General features: G+C 50.2%; 1 protein-coding gene across 1 annotated transcript; it reads left to right on the plus strand.

Annotated features, from left to right (window-relative positions):
* Positions 1–10,237: 10,237 nt before the first annotated feature.
* On the plus strand, positions 10,238–20,359 carry LOC126027564 (cytochrome P450 2U1). The gene is made up of 5 exons (XM_049786546.1): positions 10,238–10,670; positions 15,448–16,083; positions 17,540–17,701; positions 18,441–18,608; positions 20,156–20,359. The coding sequence occupies exons 1-5, from the start codon at positions 10,238–10,240 to the stop codon at positions 20,332–20,334; spliced, it is 1,578 nt and encodes a 525-aa protein (XP_049642503.1). The 3' UTR covers positions 20,335–20,359.
* Positions 20,360–24,975: the final 4,616 nt, after the last annotated feature.

Raw genomic sequence — 24,975 nt, forward strand, 5'->3', positions numbered from 1 at the left:
AACACAGAAATTCCACAAACTATAATGAATGGAGACAACACAGGTGAGACAAATATTGGAGTATAAATTTTTGTTTGAAATATAGACCACAACCATCCAACAGCAATGATTTTTCCTATCATCAAGCCAATTGGTTTTAAATAAGATGGAATAATCCACTTGACAAATGCAGCACCAAAGTATTTGTAACAAGGTGGCACAATCAACATGACTAACCATGGAAACCATCCAAGGATCTCCAGAGGAAATTTCCAATAAAGCATTTTACTTATAGTTATTGAGGGTCCAGGTTCACCTGTCTTGGGAGCCATTTGTTGCCCCATTTGTTGGGTCCCATTTTCACCTTTGTTGATTGTTTTAGTATCCGCAAAGAGCTCCCAGAATGAGAAATTGATTCCCATCCCCTTACCCCCTTTTGGGGGGAGATCTTGGTAAATTTATCCGCAGCAAATAATCCACACAGACAAGAGGGTTAAGGGGTAAAAGGTTCAGTAAAAAGAGTCCTTTATCAGCCTGCTGCTAGCTCTAAAACACCTAGAGCCAACCAGCCAACTCTGACAACCGACCCTAAACACCTGGCACCCAAGCTATTTATTTGGCTTCAACAGCGCCCCCACCTGGAAGGTCAAGGTGGGACAACAGGCAGAGGATAATCTTATGGAAATATTTTCATATACAACAGTGGGAACTGCTCCTGGTCTGGGTGCGGGCCTGGTCGTGTTAGGTATGTCTGGGTTCCCTGGATCACACGGAAGTGGGTGGGTGAAGGAGAGGTTCCTGCCCAGTGGTGAGCTGAGCCAGGATCCTCAGTTTGTGTAGGCCAGGACCTCCACACAATCTTCTCTGGAAGCATCTGCCGGGGCCCTGTGGTGAGATCCGTATACCCCACCTTTCGTTGCAAGAATCTCAGAGGCCCCACTGTCAAGGTACAGCCTGTATGGAGGAGAACTGTATGTAGCATTGGGCAGTTTTCATATCTGACTTTGTGTATTTTTGTCTTGGTGTGTGGGGGATGGTGTAGGGTGGTGTGTGTGTGTGTGTGTGTGTGTGTGTGTGTGTGTGTGTGTGTGTGTGTGTGTGTGTGGCACTGGGCAGCTTTTATGCCTGACTGTGTGTATTTTTGTCTTTGGCTGTTGCTGGCTGCCTCCCTGCCAGGCCCTGGGAGGGCATCACTGTTTGTTAGAGGATTGACTTGCTGCTGTTTATCTGGGTTCTTTGTGAGGTCGGTTGTTATAAACCTGTTAGCTAGGAGGGAAACCTGGTCCTGAGAACAGGTTTTTGGTCACTTGTGGCTGGGGACTGGCCCAGAGGCCAAGTGTGTGCCTAAACCCAGGATCCTTCTCCAGCACAAACGGGCGTGGCCTCAAGAATGAGCACTGAGTCAGTAACCCCAGTACTACAGGGCATGTGCCCCACAGTCTTGACTTTGGAGAAGCTTCGCCATTCCCTCTAGGGGGCAGTGCAGATGGGGGAAATAGCACCCCCAGGGAGCCCCTGCATGGAGGCCCCCGTGTGGTCATGGATAAGAATAGCCTCCTGAAAAAACCTGACCGGTTTGAAGCAAAGTACTACTGGGAAGGCACTGGCATCCTGTATGGCTTTACGAGCTCCACTGGGAGTGATCGCTACAGCGAGGACTAAGTCAGGATGCACTTGCCTACTCAAAAAATATCTGACAGCTCTTATGTAGTTGAGAGCCAAGCTAATAAGTTCTGTGAATGGCATTTGCCAAAACTCCTGTCTTCCCACTCAAATATCTTTTTGCTTTGTTTTAGGACCATACCTGGTGTTGCTTCGAGGTTACTCCTAGCTCTGTGCTCAGGGATCACTCCTGGCAGTGTTCTACACACCATATGGGGTGCCAGGAATCAAACCCACATTGGTGACATGCAAGAAAAGTGCCTTCCCTGCTGGGTTATCACTCTGGCCCTTCCCTAGAGTTCCTTTCTGTATGATAAATGATCCTGATTCATCAATCTACCCTGTTCCTTGGAAGTGATGTGTGAAGGTGCCCCACCTCTCTGCCCTTTCACCATACACCTGTCCAAGGGACCCACACTGAGGTACCAGGCAAAACAAGTGCTTTGCCAGGAGGAGATGGTGGTTTGGAATGTATTTCTGGGAGCATCTACTGGTCCCCAGCATGTGAGGCAGATGCTGATGTTAGATTCTGAGGCAGAGTCTGGATTTTGGGTAGCTGGAACTGAGTGTTGGGATGTGTGATGGTCAAGATGGGGGAAATAGAGATGCCTAAACTCTTTCTACATTCCTCCCATGTTGGTGGAATGAGTCCAGGGATCCTCATCCTCTGGACTCCAAACCTTCTGACCCCAAACCTTTCTCTTGCCCCAAGTCCTCTGAATACCACCTGGTCCTGAAGTTCTGTTGGAGGCTGAGGCTATAGTGGGACATAGGTGTGTGGACTTATACTTTGCATTTATTGATTTTTGTTTGTTTGTTTTGCTTGTTTGGTTTCAGTAAAAAGTGTTGACGTTGGAGCTCTTGCCTTGCACATGCCAACCTGGATTTCGACCCTTGGCATCCCATATGGTCCCTCCCTCCACCCCAAGCCTGCCAGGAATGATTCTTGAGTGAAGAGCCAGAGAAAGCCCTGAGCACTGCCAGTGTGGCAAAAAAAAGAAGAAAGAAAGGAAAGGAAAGGAAAGAAAGAAAAGGAAAGAAGAAAGGAAAGAAAGAAAGAAAGAAAGAAAGAAAGAAAGAAAGAAAGAAAGAAAGAAAGAAAGAAAGAAAGAAAGAAAGAAAGAAAGAAAGAAAGAAAGAAAGAAAGAAAGAAAGAAAGAAAGAAAGAAAGAAAGAAAGAAAGAAAGAAAGAAAGAAAGAAGAAAGAAAGAAAAGAAAAGAAAAGAAAAGAAAAGAAAAGAAAGTACACCTTTAGAGAATAAAACCTGAAGTTCTTTGGTCATGCTGGCCCCTCTGAGTCTCTGAACCACTGATTCTGTCCTCAGGGCCCTGCCCACATCCCTGGCCACCGTGGCCACCTCATCACATTCAGCCCCATTTCCCTGTGCCCCTGTAAATTAGATCCATCTCCCTGAAAAGGGTCAAGCATGGGGGCACACAGTGGAGGGACATCCCCTCAGCTCTCCAGGACTGGTTGGACATGCTGTGCTTCAGATTGAGGCCACAGTCCTTGTTGGGAGGAACCCTGGGAGCGAGGCACATTCACTAAGTGTTGGCTGAAATGCGCGAATCAATAATTTAGGCCCTGTGCCTCCAGCACTGACACAAATACCGAGTTTGCTGGTCCTGAAATGCATCTCCAAGTCTTAGCTCCTAAAACTTTTACAGGACTTCTCTTCTTAAAAGGTATAAATGAATGGCCAAATGTGGTGTGAAATACCCACTTTAAGACTTGTACATCCAGTTTCTATATAAGATTCCTCGTTTTAACTGTTCATTTTGGTATCTAATAAAGCTTTCAGTAAATATTTGTTAAATGAATTTTTAGAAAGGAACATTTCTGTGAGGTGTGGGACCACCTCAGGTTGGCACTGGTCCTGCCCTAGGTGGGGAGCAGGCCATACCCAAGATGGCAGTATCGGGCATGTATTTCTGGAAGCATCCATCTGGTCCCCACATGGAGACAGGTGGCCTTTCCAAGGGCATGGCACTGCTCCCTCATGGAGAGGCTGAGGTGGGAAGGGCTGAGTGTGGGGAGAACCACAGCCTCCCGCTCTCCTTGACATTTCATTATTTGGGTTTGGGGCCACACCTGGAAGGGCTCAGGACTTACTCCTGGTTCTGCACTTAGGAATTGCTTCTGGCGGTACTTAGGGGACACTGATGGGATGCTGGGGACTGAACACAGGTAGGCTGTGTTCAAGGCAAGTGCCTTACACTGCACTATTGCTCTGGCCCCTTCCTGGCAGCTGAGAACAAATACTGCTATCCCTGACACTAGGATCTGTAGGCTTCACTGTGCATGAAAGAAGCTTCTAGATTCTCACTCTTAAACAGATGCCAGGCCTCAGGCCTCATGTAACTTGGGAAGCTGGTAAAACACTGTCTACACCCTCACAGAAAGTGAGGAAGGGGCCAGAGCAATAGTGCAGTGATAGGGCGTTTGCCTTGCACAAGGCCGACCCTGGCTGACCCAGGTTTGATTCCGGGCATCCCATATGGTCCCCCGAGCCTGCCAGGAGAGACTTCTGAGTACAGAACAGAGCCAGGAGTAACCTCTGAGTGCCACTGGGGTGACTCCAAAAAACACCAAAAAAAGAAAAGGAAGTGAGAAAGGTCACCAGGGTTTAATCATGCCCTCAAGGGCTCCCAGACTACCATCAAGATTAGCACTCCAGATATTAATAGATCAATATATTTTATTAATCAACAGACTCTTCTCCAATGAGTCATAGAAGAAGTCATGAGGAAAATCGCAAATCTCTTGAGTACATGGGATACACTGAAATTTCTCAACGGAAAATGTAGAACCAGAACTCTGAGAAGTCAAAAGGCAAAGTGCACGTGTCCATAAACTTTGTTTCTGATAGCAATAGCCTCAAACCAATTCTTTTTCTTGGCATTTATCCTACTGAAATAAAGTATACATCACAATATTGCTCCTTATAGCAAGATACAAACAACAGAAATTAAACTATTCATCATACATTTAAAAATATTCCTTAAAGTGTCCTAGATTTTTTAAAATCCAGAGGTCAGGGATAAATTCAGATTTGCAGGTTAAAAGTCCAGCTTTTGACTTTTTTTTGTTAATAATTAAAGCTTTATTGAAATATAGCCACATGTATTTGATATGATCTGGGATGGCTCAAGTGAAGTTCTAAACAGAGTTCTCTACAGTGAGGCCTAAAACAGTTCTATTTAGCCATTTACAGAACCTGGTTCCTTTTTTCTTTTTTGCTCTATTTTGTTTCAGGGCCACACCCAGTGGTGCGTAGGGATACTCCTGTGCAGTGCTTTAGGATTTCTCGAAGCTGGGCTCTGGAACCAATCACGCAGACCTGAAGATCAAATCCTGACCTCCCACATGTAGCTTGCACTTGACCTGTTTCAGCTTTCCCCTTCTCTAAAAGGAAGTTCTTAAACTGTGGGATCTCAAGTGAATTTGCAAACTGAATTGAGTTGAAAAATGTTAGTAAAGGTGGGCCCGGAGAGATAGCACAGCGGCGTTTGCCTTGCAAGCAACCGATCCAGGACCAAAGGTGGTTGGTTCGAATCACCGTGTCCCATAGGGTCCCCCGTGCCTGCCAGGAGCTATTTCTGAGCAGACAGCCAGGAGGAACCCCTGAGCACTGCCGGGTGTGGCCCCAAAAAAAAACCCAAAAAACAAAAAACAAAAAAAATGTTAGTAAAGGTAAGAGGTTTCTGAATGGACAATGGCCAACAATGTATTAAAGATCAACCACAGGGGGCCAGAGTGATAGCACAACTACTTAATGAATCGAGGCTTTACTAGCACTCACACCTGATTACTGTCTCAAGCAAAAGAAGTCAAGAGAGAAAATGCTTCATTTAGTCCTGAGGTAGAATATTTTAGTAATTAAAAGTGATTTATGGGAGAATACCATGGGAAATGTTAGGGATGGCAACATGAAAAAATGTTAATGTGTGGAAGTATTAATAAATGTGGAAAATATAATAGTTACATATTAGACATAAATATATAAAATAAATATAGATGAGAAAGTTAAGTGAGGATATATCATAAATGATCTCAAGGTGAAAAAATTAGCAGGTGATTATTTTTTTTCTGGCTAAAACTCTACAAACACTTTGAACCACTGTTTTGGAATCAGAATAAAGCATGAACTGGGACTTTGAAGTCCCGTGTTTTGTTTTGTCTTATTTTGTTTTTAAGAGGAATGTGCCTTTTGGGGATTGGGACACATCCTGCAGTGTTCAGGGGTTACTCTTGGCTCTGTACTCAGGGATCACAATATGGGGTGCCAGGGATCTAACACAGGTTGGTTGCATTGAGGGAAGAGCCTACCTCTGCTGTGCTATGTCTCCAGGCCTGAGAGCAGGACCTTAACTACTTGCTCTTTTACTCCCTTTACTTATAAACCAGAGGATGAAGCTGTTATTATCGAAATGCTGTAACCTGCAGTGACCTAAGACAGCATCTCCAGTGAAGAGGTGAAGAACAAACTGCACTTACTTGGGTCTTTCTCCCCAAATAGTGGAAGTTCTTCTTTCACAGCTTCTTTTTTTGTATGTTTGTTTTGTTTTGGTTTTGGGCCACACCCAACAGTGTTTAGTAGTTACTCCTGGCTCTGTGCTTAGGAATCACTCCTGGTGGTCTCAGGGGCCTATATGGTCAGGGATCAAACTCCAGTCAGACATGTGCAAGGCAAACCTCCTCCTCACTGTGCTATGGCTCCGAACCCAGCTTCCTTTTTGACAGAGACATAGATGACAGGACTATGGGGCTGGAGAGATAGCATGGAGATAGGGCATTTGCTTTGCATGCAGAAGGATGGTGGTTTGAATCCCGGCATCCCATATGGTCCCCCGAGCCTGCCAGGAGTAACCCCTGAGCACTGCTGGATGTGACCCAAAAACCAAAAAAAAAAAAAAAAAAGACTACATGACTGCGCTATAGGACAGATCAAGATCATTCCCACTCTCTAAACTAGTTTCTACCAGCTGGTCTTTGCTGAGCCTTTTGTGGTTACAGTAACACAGCTCTTGAGGCTAGAGAGAATGCAGACGGCAAAGGCATTGGTTGCTGTGCTGGCTTAGCTGACACCTGACAGTGTGCTATCTCCACAGCACCAGCAGGAACAGTATCGTCCTGAGCACTGCACCCCAGAGCACTCCCAGGCGGGGCCTAAATTCCACACCTGCCCAAATGCATCTATTCCTGGTATACTCAAGAGCAGTTGTCCTCAAACTATGGCCCGTGGGCCACATATTATATTTGTTCCCATTTTGTTTCTTTACTTCAAAATACACAAAATACACAAAAAAATACATGCAGTGTGCATAGGAATTTGTTCATCGTTTTTATTTTTACTATAGTCCGGTCCTCCAATGGTCTGAGGGACAGTGAACTGGCCCCCTGTTTGAGGACCACTGTTGCGCCCCACTCAGGAAGGGCACACATTAAAAGTGTTGCACTCCTGAAAAAGAATTATTTGCCAAAAAGGCCCGCTTAGAGCAGTCAAAATCAGTTGACCCTTTGCATGGATTGTTTGGCCATAATTCTAAAGTGGCTGTAACTATCTCTCTCTTTATTTTTAACCATTACTAAAAATCAGGCCTTAGTAATTTCTTTCTAACAAAGAAGGACAGTACAAATCCCGCCAAAAGTCTCCCACTAAAAAGCTCCCTGTGATCTTTGCTACTTTGGCGCCAAAATCAGGGTTTTCCAAACACTTAGCTCATGAGTGAAGCAATTTTCAGTTTTTTCCTGCTTACTCAAAACGAAGCAATTTTCAGTTTTCCCCTGCTTACTCAAAACAAAGTAATTTTCAGTTTTTCCCCAAAACTCTAAAACACTCCTCTCTCTTCCCACTTCCCTGAAAATTACCTGGTTTCCCTGCTTACCCAAAACAAAAGCAAACCCATAATAGAAACTGTTTTTTCACCTTCAGTATCGGTTCTTTAATATGCAAATTTTAGCCAGGGTCTTTCTTCCTGTTCCCCTGGTCATCTCCCATTTCCTTTGATGTCAAAAATTTACAGCTTGCACTCCAAACCTCAAACCTTAAAAGCACCCAGCTCAAAAAATAAATTTGTCTTCGTCTTTCTAGACGAAAGTCCCCATGCATTCTGTGTGGTCTCATTCATTTCTACAATATTGTTCCGTCTTTTCGCCATTTCGTGTACCCACTCTGTCCCCGTGAAGGTTTCCCGAACTCCACGAAAAATCTGTTTGCAGGCGCTGGCGTCTGCAAACAGAATTGGCCCACAACAGACCACTGCTCTAGAGCCTGATTTCAAGAACCCTCCTTCCAAATCAGCAGGGACACTATTTGGAAGGCTCTGCTGTGATGTCCCCCATAACTCACTTCTTCCATTGCTAAGGAGTCTACAGATTAAGTGTTTACAGTCTCCTCTTTTCCTCCTCCTAGGGCAATATTGGCAGCAGTGGAGCAGCGACTGGGCAAGGTGACCTCCACCGAGGCAAACCAGGCATCAGTCCTGGCCCGTCCCACACTCTAATTTTGGAGAGTATAGGCAGAGCTGCCAGGGGCAAGGAAAGGGCAGTGCTCTTGGAATCTGCGAGTGGGAGGCAAATCACACAGAAAAGTCCATGGGAAAGGGGCTGGATAGCACAGCAGGAAGAGCTTGCTTTGCATGCAGCCAAACCAGGGTTTGATTCCTGGCATCCCATATGGTCCTCAGGCTTGCCAGAAGTAATCCCTGAGCATCGCCAGATGTGGTTCCCCCTTAGGAAAAGGAAGGGTGATCAGAATGGCCAGCAGGGAAATGAAGGATCAGTCTTGGGCTGGCAGGCCAGGCTGAGGAGCTAAGCAGGATAAAGGGTCTTTCTCCATCTCATCACAAGCATTTTGCACTCTTCCTTTTATTTTCATTTGTTTAAGGGCCACACTGGGTGATGCTCAGGGATTATTCTGGGCTCTGCACTCAAGGATTACTCCTGGCAGTGCCCAGGTATAAAACTTGGGTCAGCCATGTGTAAACGAAGTGTCCTATTTACTGTACTATCTCTCGAGACCCTTTGAAGTTTTCTCTTTTCTTTATCTTTTTGGAGCCACACCCAACAGTTCTCGGGGGTTACCTGGTTGTATGCTCTGGAATCACTCCTGGTGGGCTCAAGGCCCGAAGAACTATATGGAATGCCAGGGATCAAACCTGGGTTGGCTACGTGCAAGGCAAATGCCATCCCCTGCTGTGCTATCGCTTTTGCCCCTTTAAATTCTTCTTAAGCCTAAACACTCTGTTCTGCTCCAGTCAACCATGAGAGGCATTTAAGTCCAGGAATTATAAACCAGGTGGACGGTTGTAACTGCAAAGAGAGTAATTCAACACTACTCTTGATAACAAAGTAGTAAGTGCCTGGATATTTCTCATATACAATTACCAACTATTCTAGCCCAAAGCTGTGCACAGCAAGCAGGATTTCAATGACAAGTACAGCCACTTAAAATGATCTCTGGGGGACTGGAGAAATAGGACGCCAGGGAGGGTGTTTCCGTTGCACTTTGCTGACCTAGGTTTGATTCCCGGCACCCCATACGTCCCCTGGAATATGGCCAGAAGTGATCCCTGAGTGCAGAGTCAGCTGTAAGCCCTGAGCATTGTCAGGCATGTCAGGCAAAACAAAAGGACAACAAAAAATCATCTTTGGGAATTCAAATAAAAGGAAACAAAATTTTCCTCTTTAATAGTCCCATGCCTTCCCTTCAGCTCACCTCAAAGATGTTTTAATATTGTCTTGTTTTACTGCTACTGACAGTGACTTGGTCACTTAATTCAAAACAGCAGATGGAGTCAAATATAGCCCTTTTTCCTAGCAAGAAAGTCTGTGAGCATGGTCCGCTGTTCCCTGTGAAGAGAATCTACTATGTGAGTTTGGTCTAAGTTTCACAAGTCTATATGAATTCAACGTAAAAGAGAAGCCAGGATGACTGGGGAAATGGTACCGCACTGGTAGGGCACTTAGGTTGCAGACCCGGTTCCATTCCCGGCACCAATAGGGTCCCCTGAGCACTGCCAGGAGTGAGCTCTGAGCACTGAGTAAGGATAAGCCCTGAGTGGAGCCAAGTGTGGTCCCAATATTGAGAGAAAGCGAGATGCTGTAGCAGACAGAGGGGCCTGATAACGGAACTGGAAGGACTTTTGTGCCCAGTTTCCTAGGCTTGCGTCACCTGTCAGCGCAGCCTTTCAATCGGGTCTCTGCCAACAATCTCGACTTCCCTTCGCCACCCGACTTCTCCTCTTCATCACTGACACTGAGGTCCCGGGGGCCACGCCGGGTTTAGGGTCCCCCTCTCCCCCAAAGAGCCCGAGTTGGCTCCGGGAGGGAGATGGGCCCCGACGCGGTCCTGGGCGCGGTCACCCACGCCGCGGGTGGAGGGAGCGTCGGGGTGGGGGCCGGGGACCACGGGCCCTCGGAGGCGGGTCGGCCGGGCGGGTCGCGCCTCTCCGCGGGCGGAGCGCGCGCGGGCCCGGGGCGGGGCGGCGGCCGCCAATCGCGCGGCTTCGCCCCGAAGGCTCTCCCCGCCCCGAGGCCGGCGCCGCCGGGTCCGTGCGGACGCGGAGCCTCCGGAGCGGAGCGGCCGCAGCCATGGCCTCCGAGGGCTCGCCGCCGGCCCCCGCGCCGCCGCCGCCGCCGCTCCCGCCGCTGCTGCTGGCGCTGCTGCTCGGCCTCGGCGCGCTGGCGCTGGCGCGCGGGGGCTGGCCGGCCGGCTGGCCGCGCCGCTGCCCGCGCCTGCCGCCGGGCCCCGCGCCCTGGCCCGTGGTGGGCAACCTGGGCTTCGTGCTGCTGCCGGCCTTCCTGCGCGGGGGCGGCGCGCGGGCGCAGCCGGCGCGGGGCCCGCAGCTCGTGCTGGCCGACCTGGCGCGCGCCTACGGCAGCGTGTGCAGCTTCTTCCTGGGCCGCTACCTGGTGGTGGTGCTCAGCGACTTCCGCAGCGTGCGCCAGGCCCTGGTGCGCCAGGCGCGCGTCTTCAGCGACCGGCCGCGCGTGCCGCTCGTCTCGCTGCTCACCAAGGAGAAGGGTGAGCGGGCGGCCCGCGCGGGGAGGGCGGGAGGGCGGCGGGCGGCGGCGGCGGCGGCGGCTCGACGGGCCCGGGAGCCCGGTGGCGCCACTCTCCCGGCGCCGAGAGGGCTTCTCTTCCCCTCCGCTCCCGGCACGGGAGGGACGCTGCGGCGCGTGTGCCCACCCCTGGCCGGCCGGCCCAGTCGCCCCGAGTTAACACAGCGTCTCTCTTTTCCCGATATGCCAAGCTATGGGATTTCACAAAAATCGGTGCCATCGAGGGCGTTGCGGGGTCTGCACAGCCACCCAGCGGTGATCAAGATGTGTTCCTTAGCGCAGGGATCACTCCTGGAGCTTGAGGAACTGTTTTGGGTGCTGGGACGGATGCGTGCAAGGCTTCGTGCAAGGCAAGCCCCTTCCACTCTGTCCTGCTGCTCCAGCCCCACTTCTATCACAGCTCTTCAGTGTTGGCTAGAAAGTGTACACACACACACACACACACACACACACACACACACACACACACACACTTGAATTGTGAAACTATCATGTATATTTCCAGAACTTTCTTATCTCAGAAAAAAACCTTTGTACCCATTTAAAAAAAAAAAACATTAAAAAAAAGCCACTTCGTCTCTTTTTCCCCACCTCCTGGCCCAAACAAATATTTTTTAATGTTCTCTTCAGGTGAAGTTGACCGTTCCCTCTGCTTCTACTTCTTGGTTATGTTTGGGGACCACGCCCGGCCATGCTCAGGAGTTACTCCTGGCTCTACACCTCAGGAATCACTCCTGGTGTGCTTGGGGGACCATATAGGATGTCAGGGACCAAACCCGGGTTGGCCATGGGCAAGGCGACAAATAGAATCCTGCAGTGTTAGTGAACGGCGAATCTCATTTAACTCAATGCTGTACTCAGCCAGACTGTGTGCAAATATTAAGATCGCACAATAGACCACATCTTGTTTGCCCTCCTTCCCCTGTGGCTCACACCCACCCTCTAGCTGTGAAAGGACAATGACATACTCGGGGCAAATCCGTGGAGTAATTGCACACCACAACCTTCCCATCAACCCTGGCACTGCTTTCCATTTATTTCTCTGCCTCCTCACCACACTTGTTATTTGCTGTTTCCACGTCCAGTTAAACGTCGCTTTGCTGAGACTGTTTCTGCAGGTGCCTCCTTGGGCCCCAGGGAGAGCCGCCCCACACTGTCTGAGGTCTTGTTCCCTTTTAGTGCCCAGAGTTTGCCCCTGCCTCTCTCCTGCACTGATCCACCCCAGCCCCAATTGCTGTCATTTCCCGTCTCAGCCTTCAGAGCCCCTTTCCTAGCCTGCTTACTCCATCGTTACTTCCACGGAGTAGTCAAGGGCTCTTGGTTTAAAGGCCAGGAATTAGGCCTTTTGCTTCAAGTTGTTGCCTCCTATTCACATTTGCCTGAAGGAGCTGACCCCCATCATCCTCACCACCTCTCTTTCCTGCCTCCCTTACCTGTACCTTTTGCTTGTTTTGTTTGGGGGCCACACCTGGAGGTGCTATGGAGTTACTCTAGACCAGTGCTTCTCAATTATTTTCTGTCATGCCCCCCTAGGAAGAAGAAAACATTTTTCGTGCCCCCCCATGCGACTGTAAATAGTATATTTAAAAAACTTTAACCTGCAAAAAAATATATATAAAATAATTTGAGCTGATTTTTTAATCAGAGGTGATGTCCGGATCAATGGCTACAATGAGCACGTTTTGCAATGCATAGCGAGGTTTGAAGCAGGACATTGCAACTCTCAGCTCCAGAGGCATACAGAGACATAAACGCGGAACTTAGCTTGTTATGACAGTGTTTGCCGAGGTCAAACACTCCCTCCTTTACAGAGCCTCCTGGGAGTCCCCCCTTGGGGGACGTGCCCCACTATTTGAGAGCCACTGCTCTAGACTCTGCCCTCAGGTCTCACTCCTGGTGTTTTCAGGGAACCCACCATATGGAATGCAGGGATTGAACCTGGGTCAACCATGAGGCTCACAGAGCAGATGAGCTGTGAGTAGCCTTTGGATAAAGGGCCAGAAGAAGCTAGTCTGTCCCACATCTTCCAGGCTTCAAGGAGTGAATATGTCCTGCATCTTCTGGGGTTCAGGGCTGCACTGCTGTCTGATGGGCCAGCGTGTGTTCAAGTATCTTTGTTGAAAGGTTCCCATGGGCAAAATGGCAAAATGTGAAGCTACCCAGAAACAAGATCTGGAGACTATTGAAGATGAAAAAGAAATGGAATAGCTCATTCGGGAGGACATTAGATTGAAGGGGGGGGGGGGGGGGAGGAGGAATTTCAGGCCAAGATTTTCTTTTTTGAGATTTTGAAAGTAAAAAAAATGTTTATTATCTGAAACTTAATATTTGCTTTCAACTTTGTGCCTGCTTTGCCATGCTTGTTGACATAGTTTTTACATTTACCCCCTTTTTTATAAGGCATATTTTGACTATTATTGAACTTTGTTCTCTATCTTTAGCAGCAGAAGGAACCCACTTATTATGAGCTTCTTGTGGGAGTGGGGCTTACCAGAAGGACTCCTGAACCTTTGCTTTCAGACATGAGCCTCCAGCCAGTTCCTGCCACCCTTTGACTTGGTTTCAGAATGAGCTGAGTCCTGAGGATTCAGGCTGGCAAGAACTGCTGACCTAGGGAGAAAGCCTTGAGAAAACCTTCAGCCTCCCTTTCACTTCTTTTCTGTAGCTGTAAACAAACTGATTGTGCAAATTGTTACGTGAACTGACTGACGGTCTAGATTTGTGCCAAGGATTGTGGTCTCCATTTCCTCTGATGACTTTGAGATTACAATTTTTATATTTCCATTCTTTCCTGAGCCATTCTTGGGCAGTTACTTCATTATTTTGATTGATTATGAAAAGAGAGTCACCAGAGAAGAAAAGTCTCTGAAAGCCTTTCTGTCTGGTCCACATTCACCCACTGAATGCTGTAGGTGAGAAACAAATGGAATTCTTTTTTCTTTTTTTCTTTTTTTTTGGCCACACCCGGCGATGCTCAGGGGTTCCTCTTGGCTGTCTGCTCAGATATAGCTCCTGGCAGGCACGGGGGACCATATGGGACACTGGGATTCGAACCAACCACCTTGGGTCAGCTGCTTGCAAGGCAAACACTGCTGTGCTATCTCTCCGGGCCCACAAATGGAATTCTTAATGTTTTAACAGACAGGCCTGTACCTGCTTAAGGCTAGAGATAATATACCTAAGGTGTTGACCTTGAATGTAACCATCCCAGGCTTGATCATCCCATGTCATTCTCCAGCTTCTGTCAGGAGAGATCCCTTAGTGCAGAGCCGGGAGTAAGCCCTGAGCCACACCGAATATAGCCCCCTAAATCAAAAACCATACAGAAATCAAAGTGGTTCTACATCTTTGCGAGACAAGACCTTCCGGTTCTCTTGAGGCTATGGCTCTATTATTACCTCCCAGTAATAAGGCACCTGGCCAGCCCCAAGTGGGCACAGGGTGGGAGAAAGGCCAGTTGAAAAGGTCAGGTGAAGGTGGGAGAAAGTCCCTACTGTGCCAGGTTCATCCTGCCCTGCCCTGCCCTGCCCTGGGGAGGCATCATTGTCCTGAAACCTCTAGGAGGCAGAGTTGGGTCCCTAACAGGACCCAATAGCCTTGAGATTGTCTATAGTGGGAAGGGAGTGCCCTTCCCCAAGATCACTGGTCATGAGCCTTAGCCAGTCCCAGACTACTGGGTGTCAGTAGTGGAGTGGGACTGTCAGGACTCATCACCCCAGTGCCCCAGCAGACTGTGGTAAAAGTGGCATCTGCCCTAGGGGGTCTCAGCAGGAGCTGCTACAGGAGGGAAGCGTCACCCCAACAAACACAGGGCTCTCGCCTTTTACCTCTGATTTCCCATAGGAAACAGAGGTTAACAGAAGGGTGGCAAGGCCATCGTGGGCATTCGCCAGCCATTGCCACTGCTGCATGGAGTCCCTGCCTGCACATGTGGGAACAGACCAAGTTCTTGCTCAGTTTGACCTAGCTCTCACCTGCTGCTCTTGGTTTCTCCCTCAGGGCTTGTAGGGGTCTGGAATCAGCTACTTTTGGGGTGTGATCAGCTAAGGACAGAAGAGAGAACTGAAAGGCAATACCCCAACAAAGTTCAGGGAGAGGAAAATGCGGTTAAAGGCTTTGCTCATCCCTCCTTCCGGCAGCTTGTGATTGGTGATATTGGGGCGTGGTTGGAGAGCTGCACCCACTTTTATTTCCCATCTGTGGGACCATTTCCTTAATGACCATGAGATGCTACAGCAAAATAGTATCTATTTTCTTTCCTATTTGTTTTTGGGGGCCACACCTGGCCATTCTCAGGGCGTACTCCTGCCTCTGCACTCAGAGATCACTCCTAGCGGAACTGGGGGCCCGGGGGGTGGGGTGGGCGGGGGATTGAACCCTAGTCCACCGAGTGGTAAGATAAGCAAGCACCCTCACAGCTGTCATCTAAGTTTGGCCCCAAGCCACCTACTCTCGGAGTAGCTTCATTCTGTTCCTTGTTTGGGGCCACACCCAGCAGTGCTCAGGGGTTACTCCTGGCAGGCTCCGGGTACCACATGGAATGCTAGAGATCAAACCTGAATTGGCTGCTGCAAGACAAATGCCCTACGCACTATGCTATCACTCAGGCCCCTGAATAGATTTTTGCCCCCAATTTCCTCGGCTGGCAGCCTTCTGAGAACTTGGACAGGACCCAGAGGGTCCGTTGGGGTGTTGGTCCTAGCCGCTCTCACTGACACCGCTCCCGGCTCCTCCCAAAGGTATCGTGTTTGCCCACTATGGGCCAGTGTGGCGGCAGCAGAGGAAGTTCTCCCATGCCACCCTCCGTCACTTCGGCTTGGGGAAGCTCAGCCTGGAGCCCCGGATCATCAAGGAGTCCCAGTATATGCGTGAGGAGATGGGCAGGCAGGGCGGTGCCGCCTTCTGCCCCTTCGCGCTGGTCAACAGTGCTGTCTCCAACATCATCTGCTCCCTGTGTTTTGGCCAGCGCTTCCCCAACACCGACAGCGAGTTCCAGAGGATGCTGCAGCTTATGACGCGCTCCCTGGAGATCTGCCTCAACACGCAGGTCCTGCTTGTCAACATCTGCTCCTGGCTCTACTACCTGCCCTTCGGGCCCTTCAAGGAGCTCCGGCAGATTGAGAGGGACATCACGGCCTTCCTGAAGCGCATCATCCAGGACCACCGGGCATCGCTGGATGCTGAGCACCCACGGGACTTCATCGACATGTATCTGGTGCAGATGGAGGAGGAGCTGAGGAAGGGCGGTGCCAGCAGCTTCGATGAGGAGTACCTCTTCTACATCGTCGGGGACCTCTTCTTCGCCGGCACGGACACCACCACCAACTCCCTGCTATGGTGCCTGCTCTATATGTCGCTGAACCCTGATGTGCAGGGTGAGGGTGGGGTCCTCTGTGTGCCATGAAATTGGGCCGCTGAAGCCACAGGGTCGCCATTGGCTGGAGCCCAGCAGAGCTGTGCCTGCTCCTCAGCAGGGCGTTGGCATTGGCACGGACAGTGCAAGTTCTCCTGTCCTGACCTTCTTTGTCCTGGTTGGTTAGTTGTTTGGGGGATTTTAGTAGTTTTGCTTTCAGTTGCTGCTTGGTTTTGGTTTTGGTTTGGTTTTTGGTTTTTAGACTGCACCTGGCAATTCCCAGGCTTACTTCTGGCTCTTCACTCAGCAAGCACTCCAGGCAGTGCTTGGGAAAACTGCTGAGTGCTAGGCATTGAAGTTACTTCCTCACTCTGCTGTCACTCCAGCCTTTCACCAGTTGCCTGGTTTGTGAGGATGTGGGTTTGCTCCTGGCTCAGGGTTCAAGAGTCAGTCCTGGTCTGTTTCGGGAACCCCGTGTGGTGCTGGGGAGCAAATCTTGGTTTTAAATCCCCATAGCCCTGGCACAGAGAGCACTAGAGAAGAGTCGCATTCCTAAGCTGAGGGGAACTGAGTTCAGGGTGACCTGAACCCGCCCAGTGAGGACAAAGCAGTTGTGAGATGCTCAGAGGCTACTGTGCCACCTCACAGTCCCCAAAGGCCCTACAGAGGTCAGTGGTTCACCCCTGCTAGTCTCTGCACATGATGTGAGCAATGGTCCCAGTTCTGTCGTAGACCCTGGGGGATTAGGCTGGGTTCTCCCAGCCATGTCTCACTAACTTTAGGATGCCCTGCCCCAGTCCCCAGGCTCAAGGCGATCACCTGCATTTCCCGCACCTCAATCCTCTGACTTTCAGTATGTCCAGCCACATCACTGCTGGAGCTGGAAAGGTGGGGTGAACCCCGGCACCCCAGGGTCAGGCAGTGGCTGTGTGGGGTCTCCCAGTGGTAAGTGACTGCTCAGTCTAACTGGTGTGACCCAGTGTTACTCAGGGTGCTGAAGGGGCCCAAAATGAGAGGACAAGAGAGGCACTGGCCAGGCATAGAGGCACTGCCACCCCAGGCACAGAGCAGAGAGGGATGGGAGAAGCTAGCGTAGGTATGACCCCCAAGGGCAGGCATCCCCTTTGGGCTGCAGCGTTGAGGTGCTAGGAGGTTCTGCCTCTGGGCACCAGCTCTTCCCCAGGGATGGGGTACAGGCTCCTCAAGGGTTTTCAGGCTCACATTGTGCTTTATTCTTTGTCCTCGTGTGTGTGTGTGTGCCATTGTATGTGTCTACGTCTGCACCTGTGTCTCTCTCTGTGTCTCTGTGTGTGTCCGTGTGTGTCTATGTCTCTATGTGTCTGTGTGTTTCTGTGTGTACATCTGTGTCTGTATCCATGTCTGTCCTGGTCTCTTTGTGTATCTGTGCATGCCTGTCTCTGTCTGTGTGTGTCTCTATATCTCTGTGTGTGTCTCTGTTGTGTGTATGCAACATGCAGCAAAAGTGCAAGAGGAGATTGACCGTGTGGTGGGGCGGGACCGCGCACCTTCCCTGCGGGACAAGGCCCAGATGCCATACACGGAAGCAGCCATCATGGAGGTTCAGCGCCTCACAGCTGTGGTGCCTCTCGCCATCCCCCACATGACTTCAGAGGCCACAGGCAAGTCTGGGGCATCCTGTGCGTCACATCCTCCTGGCAGGTAGCTGTGGGGTCCACAGCCACTGTGAGGCCCCTCCCCGAGAGGACAGTGTGAGGAGACTGCCCGGAGCAGGGTTGGGTTTTAGATCTGGAGTAAATGGGGACCACCTGTCCCATCTCTGGGATTCGGAAACAAGTGGGGGACTTGGAAAGGACCTTCCTGTCAGTCCTAGGGTGCCCAGGCCAACACAAACCCCTGCCCACAGGAACTGGATTATAGGGACTATATGGCAAGGAGCAGGTGGCAGGACTGGGAAAGCCTCATTGCAGAATCACCCTTCGGGCCTTTCTAGGCAGCACCTGGTGCCAGGGCTGCCGGGTCTCTCCTCCTCCTCTTCCTCTTCCTCTTTCCTCACCTTCTCCTCTGCCCTTTCTCCTCTTCCTCCTCCTCTTTTTTTCTCTTCCTTCTCCTCCTCCAAAATCCAGCACACACTTGAGCTTCCTCCAAGTATTTGTTTGTGCATGATTTGAGAGACTCCCCCCAAATGCTCTGTGTACTCCCCTCATTGTCCCATTCCGAGGCCCTTTTACAGCATCTCCCATGGCCTCTCCCATGCCCTCTCTCAGCAGTATCCCTGGATGGGGATCCTGCCTTCAGACACCTCAACAAAAAGACATGATTCCTCCCAGCCCTAGATCAGTCCATAGGAAGAAGCATCAGTGAATCGCACCGAGTCATGCTGGCTTCTGTCTCCCACAGAGCTGCAGGGCTACAACATCCCTAAGGGCACACTAGTCCTGCCCAACCTGTGGTCGGTGCACAGAGACCCTGCCGTCTGGGACGAGCCTGACCGATTCGACCCCACTCGGTTTCTGGACGACCAAGGACAGCTGCTCAAAAAAGAAACCTTCATTCCTTTTGGAATTGGTCAGTTGAACTGGTATTTCCTTTTCATGGCAGAGTTTTCAAATGAAACACATCTTTGATGATTTCATGATCTTGCTGAAATGCCCTTGTTTGTTGGTGGTGCTTGGAATAAATAAATGGGGTGAATGTTTTAGATGATGCAGCTCTACTCTGCTGATTTCAGCTTTCTTTTTTTGTTTGTTTGGTTTTGGTTTTGGTTTTGGTTTTGGTTTTGGTTTTTGGGCCACACCTGGTGGCACTTGGGTTACTACTGGCTTTGTGCTCAGAAATCGCTCCTTGCAGGCTCGGGGAACCATTTGGAATGCCAGGCATATGCAAGGCAAATGCCCTACTGCTGAGCTATTGCTTCAGCCCCCTGGTTTCAGTGTTCAAAGACACTGTAAGGTCCCGGGACCTAGCAGAGGGTGAAAGCACCTCATTTCCATGTGGGAGGCCTAGGTTTGAAATCCAGCTCTGCAGCATCCAAGAGCAGTCCCTGACCAAGCTAGAAGTAGCTCTAAGCTCTGGCCAGTGTAGCTCCAAAGCCAAAAGAAAACAAAGGCAACTTGGAACCCCTCAGTTTCTCAGTTTCCTGTGCAGGAACCTTCCTTTCCTGACTGGAAAGCTGACCTTGCTTGGGGTCTTGTTACAGCGAAACAGGTTTGCATGGGTGAGCAGCGTGGGGCCGGCCAGGTGGGCACTGGCTGACTTCTGTGCACAGCTGCTGGTATTGGGCTGCAGTGCAGGGCCCATTGGGGGTCCTGGACCCCTGTAGGGCTTGTGGGACCCTTCCACAGAGGTTGTCTTTCTCCTCACTTTCCCTAGTGAGAGCAGGGTCAGTAGTGAGCCAGTCTATCTCCAGCCACTCTGCAGGGCCAAGTCCAGACTTTCCAACTACAAGTTCAGACATAAACCTGGAGAATAAGAAGCTAGTTAAGGTGCTCATGCACTGCATATGCTGAGTCCTGGGCTGATCCTGGGCTTCATGTTCCCCAGAGCACCACCCAGACTAGAAGTAGCCTCAGGTATTTCTGGCTGTGGCCCCATGCCCAACAATAAGTAAAATGTACACTTGGCAGGTAAAGCTTTTGGAGGAGGGGGCTGAGCCATGCCCTGCAGTGCTCAGGTGTTACTCCTGGCTCTGCACTCAGGAATCCCTCCTGGCAGGCTCTGGGGACCATATGGGATGCAGGGACTCAAACCTGGGTCAGCCATGTGCAAAGCAGATGCCCTACCTGCTGTGCAATCCTCCAGCCCAACATGTATAGCTTTTTACCTGCAGACAGTGTGGTCTGAGAGAACAATTTTCTTTGAAAAATTAGTTTTGCTGTGGGTTTTGTTTTGTTGTTGTGGTGGTGGTGGTCGTCTGAGGCCACCTCTGGAGCTTCTCAAAACTTCTTCCTGGTTCTATGCTCAGGGAAACCACATAGGGTGCTGGGAATTGAACCCGAGTGGGTTGTGTATAAGGCAAATGCCTTCACCAGTCATAGTTCTCCATCTTGGAGACTGGGTTCTTTCGGAACAAGGAGAAAGGGGCGCTGGCAAACTGACCTTGGGTCTTGTTGCAGGGAAGCGGGTGTGCATGGGCGAGCAGCTGGCCAAGATGGAGCTGTTCCTGATGTTCGTGAGTCTTCTGCAGGGCTTCACCTTTGCTCTACCAGACGGTGCCAAGAAGCCAAATCTGGCAGGGAAATATGGCCTCACGCTGGCGCCACACCCGTTTAAGGTGATTGCCTCGAAGAGATGAGGCATGAGGGTCCAGTGTGATGAGTTCCCCCCACCCCCATGCTGGTTGGCCTGAGAGAGGCCAGAGTGCCTGGCAGGCAGGTCCCTCAGCGAGGAGCCCATCTGAGACTGAGGGGCTGGGACAGCCAGGGTGGGGGGACTGGTCTCTGCCCCTCTCAGGTCTGGGTCCTGAGGCACTTACTTTCTTTCCCTGTCTTTGCTGAGCCCCCAGCACACTCTAGGAGGGTGGCAGATTCCCAACAGCAGTGTGCAGGGTCCAGGTGTTGGGCAGAACCTGGATGTCAGCCATCAACATGGCGGCACTTAGCCCATGATGCCTTTGTGCAAGATTCAAGCTTGTTTCTCTTTGACCTGGGGTCCGTGTTACTGTGGGATGGTCCATGCTGCCAGCTGGGGGCGCTGCGGCCCAGCTTCATGGCCAAGGCTCCCTCTGCAGGGCTCCCTCTGGCCTCTCACCTGGGCTGGAGGAGCTGTTTGGGCCCCAGGTGACTAGCTTGGCCCACGGCATTCTCAATGCAGCCTGGCTCCTGTATGCAGTGCCCATGCAAGCACACAAGATGAGGGTCCCTGTTAGGAGGTCCTTTTGGGGAGCAGTCCTGGTTGCCTCTTCCTGGGGTTGCTAGGAAATGTGTGGGGCATGTTGGGGGGTTGTGAGCCTTTTGCTGCCTGCCAGATGAGGCTGTGCAATGTCTGGCAGCTCAGCCAGCCTCAGGCAGCCCTGCTTTGGTCCGAGCCTGTGCTCTATCTGCCCAGCCCTAATCTGCCAGCACCCGTCCTGGCCTATGGCAGACTCCCTGCTTTTCCCTGGAGAGTTTGAACTGCAGATCTGCAGGCACTCAAGGGGCCCTGGTTAGTTCATAGAAGGATGCAGGAGTGCCCTGGAGGCCTGGAAGGTCTGCAGGCTGCTGGGGATGGTGTCCCTGGGGTTTGGGGGGTCTGCATGGATGACCCTTTGGGGCCTCCACCTTCTTTACCAAACCGCACAACCTCCAGCTGTGCGCAAACTCTTGCAATGCCTTGAACTTAGCACTTTGAAAAGTAAAGACCCTGAGAAGTGTTCCATGCACATGATGATGATCATTTTGCACTTTATGAAGACATGAATTTCTTGAAATGTTGATACCACAGTATTCTGTTTTCTAAGATACCTAACAATACAACTGTTTTGCCCTCCTCTCTAACGTTATTCTGAATGCTTTTATTAAACATTTTGAGAGAGATCCTGTGTCAGGCGTTTTGGTTTTTCATTGCAATGCAGATGTCTGTCCTGAAGGGTTGTTTCTCTGGGGAATGGAGGTGGGGGTGTGTCCTTCACAGGGCTCCCCAGCCCTCAAAAATGCTCAGAAGACTGTGGCTGCAGGACCCCAGATGCCGGCTCTGTCAGCCTCTGCTGGTGTCTTGATCCCCACAATCCTGAGGGGTACAGAGGTCTGTTCTACATATGGCACCTATCCCCATCCCCTCCCAAACTGTGCCAATTTCATGATCTACTGCTTCCACCCACCACCTGAAATGTGGCTCATTTCCATGTACCTGTGCTATATACAAAAACACTTATCAGGGGCCAGAATGATGGCACAGTGGTAGGGCATTTACCTTGTGCACTGCTGACCCAGGATGAACCTGGGTTCTATCCTCGGCATCCCATAATGTCCCCTGAGCCTGCCAGGAATGATTTTTTTTTGTGTGTTAAGGATCAAAAGGGAACATCTTTATTAATTTTTTTCCATTTTGCTGACAGATGACTTTGAGAACTAGAATAGTGCAGGTGAGAGATGAGAGGCCTATATTCAACATCTAGTAAAGCATGGTCCACCAGAACTTGGTATGTCTCTTCACACACACACACACACACACACACACACACACACACACACACACACGGTCCACCAGAACTTGGTATGTCTCTTCTTCATACACACACACACACACACACACACACACACACACACACACACAATTGATCATATTAGTTTAGCAAGTTTTAGAGAGCTGCACCATATCAAACTGAAATGTACAGTTATCAGCCAGGAGTGATTTCTGAGCACAGAACCAGGAGTAACTCCTGAGCGCAGCCAGGTATGGCTCCAAAACAGACAAGCAAAAAACACATATCTGAGAGCAGACTTCACATAAAAAAGAATGCTGTGGGGCCGGAGAGATAGCATGGAGGTAAAGCATTTGCCTTGCATGCAGGTCGGTGGTTTGAATCCATCATCCCATATGGTCCCTTGAGCCTCCAGGAGCTATTTCTGAGCATAGAGCCAGGAGTAACCCCTGAGAGCTGCCAGGTGTGACCCAAAAACCAAAAAAAAAATAAAAATAAAAATAAAAAAAAATGTTGTATGTCTTCTTAAAAATGTCTTCTGTTTTATATATTAAAATTATTAACTTTTGGTTCAAAAAATGTTTTGGCTGTAGGGCCACATCTGGTAATGCTCAAGAATTACGCTGCACTCAGGAATCGCTTTGATAGTGCTCCATATGGGATGCCAGAGATCAAACTCAGGTTGGCTCCATGCAGGGTGAGCGCCCGGGGCCTTGATCTCTCTCTTGGTCTCAGGCAGGCAGCTTTCAAATCTCGGCTATCAGGAACCTTGAAAGACCCGCCTTGCTCATTTGGTCCATTGCTCTAGGAGGACCAGCTGCCATCTGGGAGGGTCCAGTGAGCGGCCACTGGCTTGCATGTGTGACCAGGAGCAGAGTCCATGCTGGAGGCTACGTGGAGGCCAGCACCTCCTTCCAGGGTGACCTGCCCACATCAGGAAAAGCATTGGCTGATTTCAATCATACCTGATGATAGTCTCAGCTGCTGGCTGACCACCAGCCACGGTGAGGGCAATTTCTTCTGATTTTTTCAACTGTCACTGATTTTTCTGGTAAAGCATCAGCAGAATCAGGGCCCTCTGGCCTTGAACTTTTACGTTGTTCCCACTCCTCACAGAAGGGCTGTTTTGGGAGATTGGGGCAGAGTGGGTTTGTGATGTGCCTGTGTTGGAAGGAATTTTTAATCTGTTTGTTTGTGGTTTGTTTTATTTTTATTTTTTTGCCACACCTGGCAGAGTTCAGGGGTTACTTCTGGCTCTGTGCTCAGAGGTCATTCCTGATGGTGCTCAGGGGACCATATGGGGTGCTGGGCATTGAACCTGGGTTGGCCACGTGCAGAGCAAATGCCCTCCCTTCTATCAACCAAGCCCCCATAGTTCTGCAAGGGATTTTAAATGGTGATAAATATTAAGTTTCCATCTTGGTAAATTCATGCTAGAAGTAGCTGAAGGGTTTTCAAATCAGGGTGATCAGGAGATTTCTCCTGTCTTAAAGACTGAGTGGACTCAGGGTGGGCCATGCAGCTGACCCCACGAAGCTAAACCACACTTGGCTTCTAGGAGTTCGTGAGTGGAGACACCAGGGTTCACTCTCGACAGTGAACAGTTTGGGGCTGTTTTATAAGACTAGGGTTGGGTAGGTAGAACCCACTATGACCCCTGAGTGCTGCCGAGCCAGGAGTAAGCTTTGATCACAGTCAAATGTGGTCCAAAAACTAAGACAAAGACTACATGAATTTCCGTGTCACCTTTGGCATAGCATTACTCTATTATAAGTTCCCGATATTTGGAGCTGGAGTGGTAGTACAGTGGATAAGGCACTTGCCTTCCAGACAGCTGTCCCAGGTTCAATCCCTGGCATCCCACATGTTACCCTGCGCCCACCAGGTGTGATTACTGAGTGCAAAGCCAGGAGTAACCCGAGCATTGTTGGGTGTGGTTCCCAAAAAACAGACACCACACACACACACACACACACACACACACACACACACACACACGTTCCCTATATCCAGGTGTCTGTGGATGCACTGGTGAGCACTGTGGCTAGTCCTTTCCTTGCAGCACACTGAGCTCTCCCACTCTTGCCCGGGTGCCTTCCAAGCAATCACTATTTGTGATTCTCTGCCAGCAGAACTCTAGAATTTACTTCATCCTGCAGGAGAGACAGCATTTATGCTGCACTTGTTCCCAGTGAGCCAGAAACTATTAACTTTGTACACAAAGAAGAAAAAGTTTAATGATGTGTCCCCCACGTTGGCCCCGATGTCCAGCAGGCTTGCTGGCATTCAAGCGTTTGTTCTTGGACAGTCAGATGCCTTGTCTGCGTCACCAAACCAGGTTGCTTCTGCTGCTCTGTCTGAGGCCAAGACTTTGCCATGGCAGCCATGTTGGGAGCCTGCCTCTGCACATGGGGCCACAAAAACTGCTTTGACACATATTTTTTCTTGTTGGGCCACACCCCCTGGCAGTACTCAATCAGGGGCTACTCTTGGCTCTGTACTTAGGAATTACTTCTGGCAGTGCTCGGAACTGAACTCCAGCTGGCCACATGTGAGGCAAATATTCTCCCTGCTGTACTCTCTCTCCGGCTCCTTGACACCTATCATTGAAGCATTTCAGTGACACATGGATGAGACTGAAACGAGCAGTCAGCACTCACTCTGTGCTCTCTGCTCTGTGCCCTGTGGCTGGCTGAGTTGATGTTGTGTCCCAAGTCATGCTTCCTGGGGGCCTCCCCTCTTCGGTCCCTTATCCCCATTCTTCCTGCAGAGAGGTCAAGTGCCATCCAAACAACAGGGCACATGTCAGGGGTC

Source organism: Suncus etruscus, chromosome 14 (genome assembly GCF_024139225.1).
Source record: "Suncus etruscus isolate mSunEtr1 chromosome 14, mSunEtr1.pri.cur, whole genome shotgun sequence".
NCBI classification, from domain to species: Eukaryota; Metazoa; Chordata; class Mammalia; order Eulipotyphla; family Soricidae; genus Suncus; species Suncus etruscus.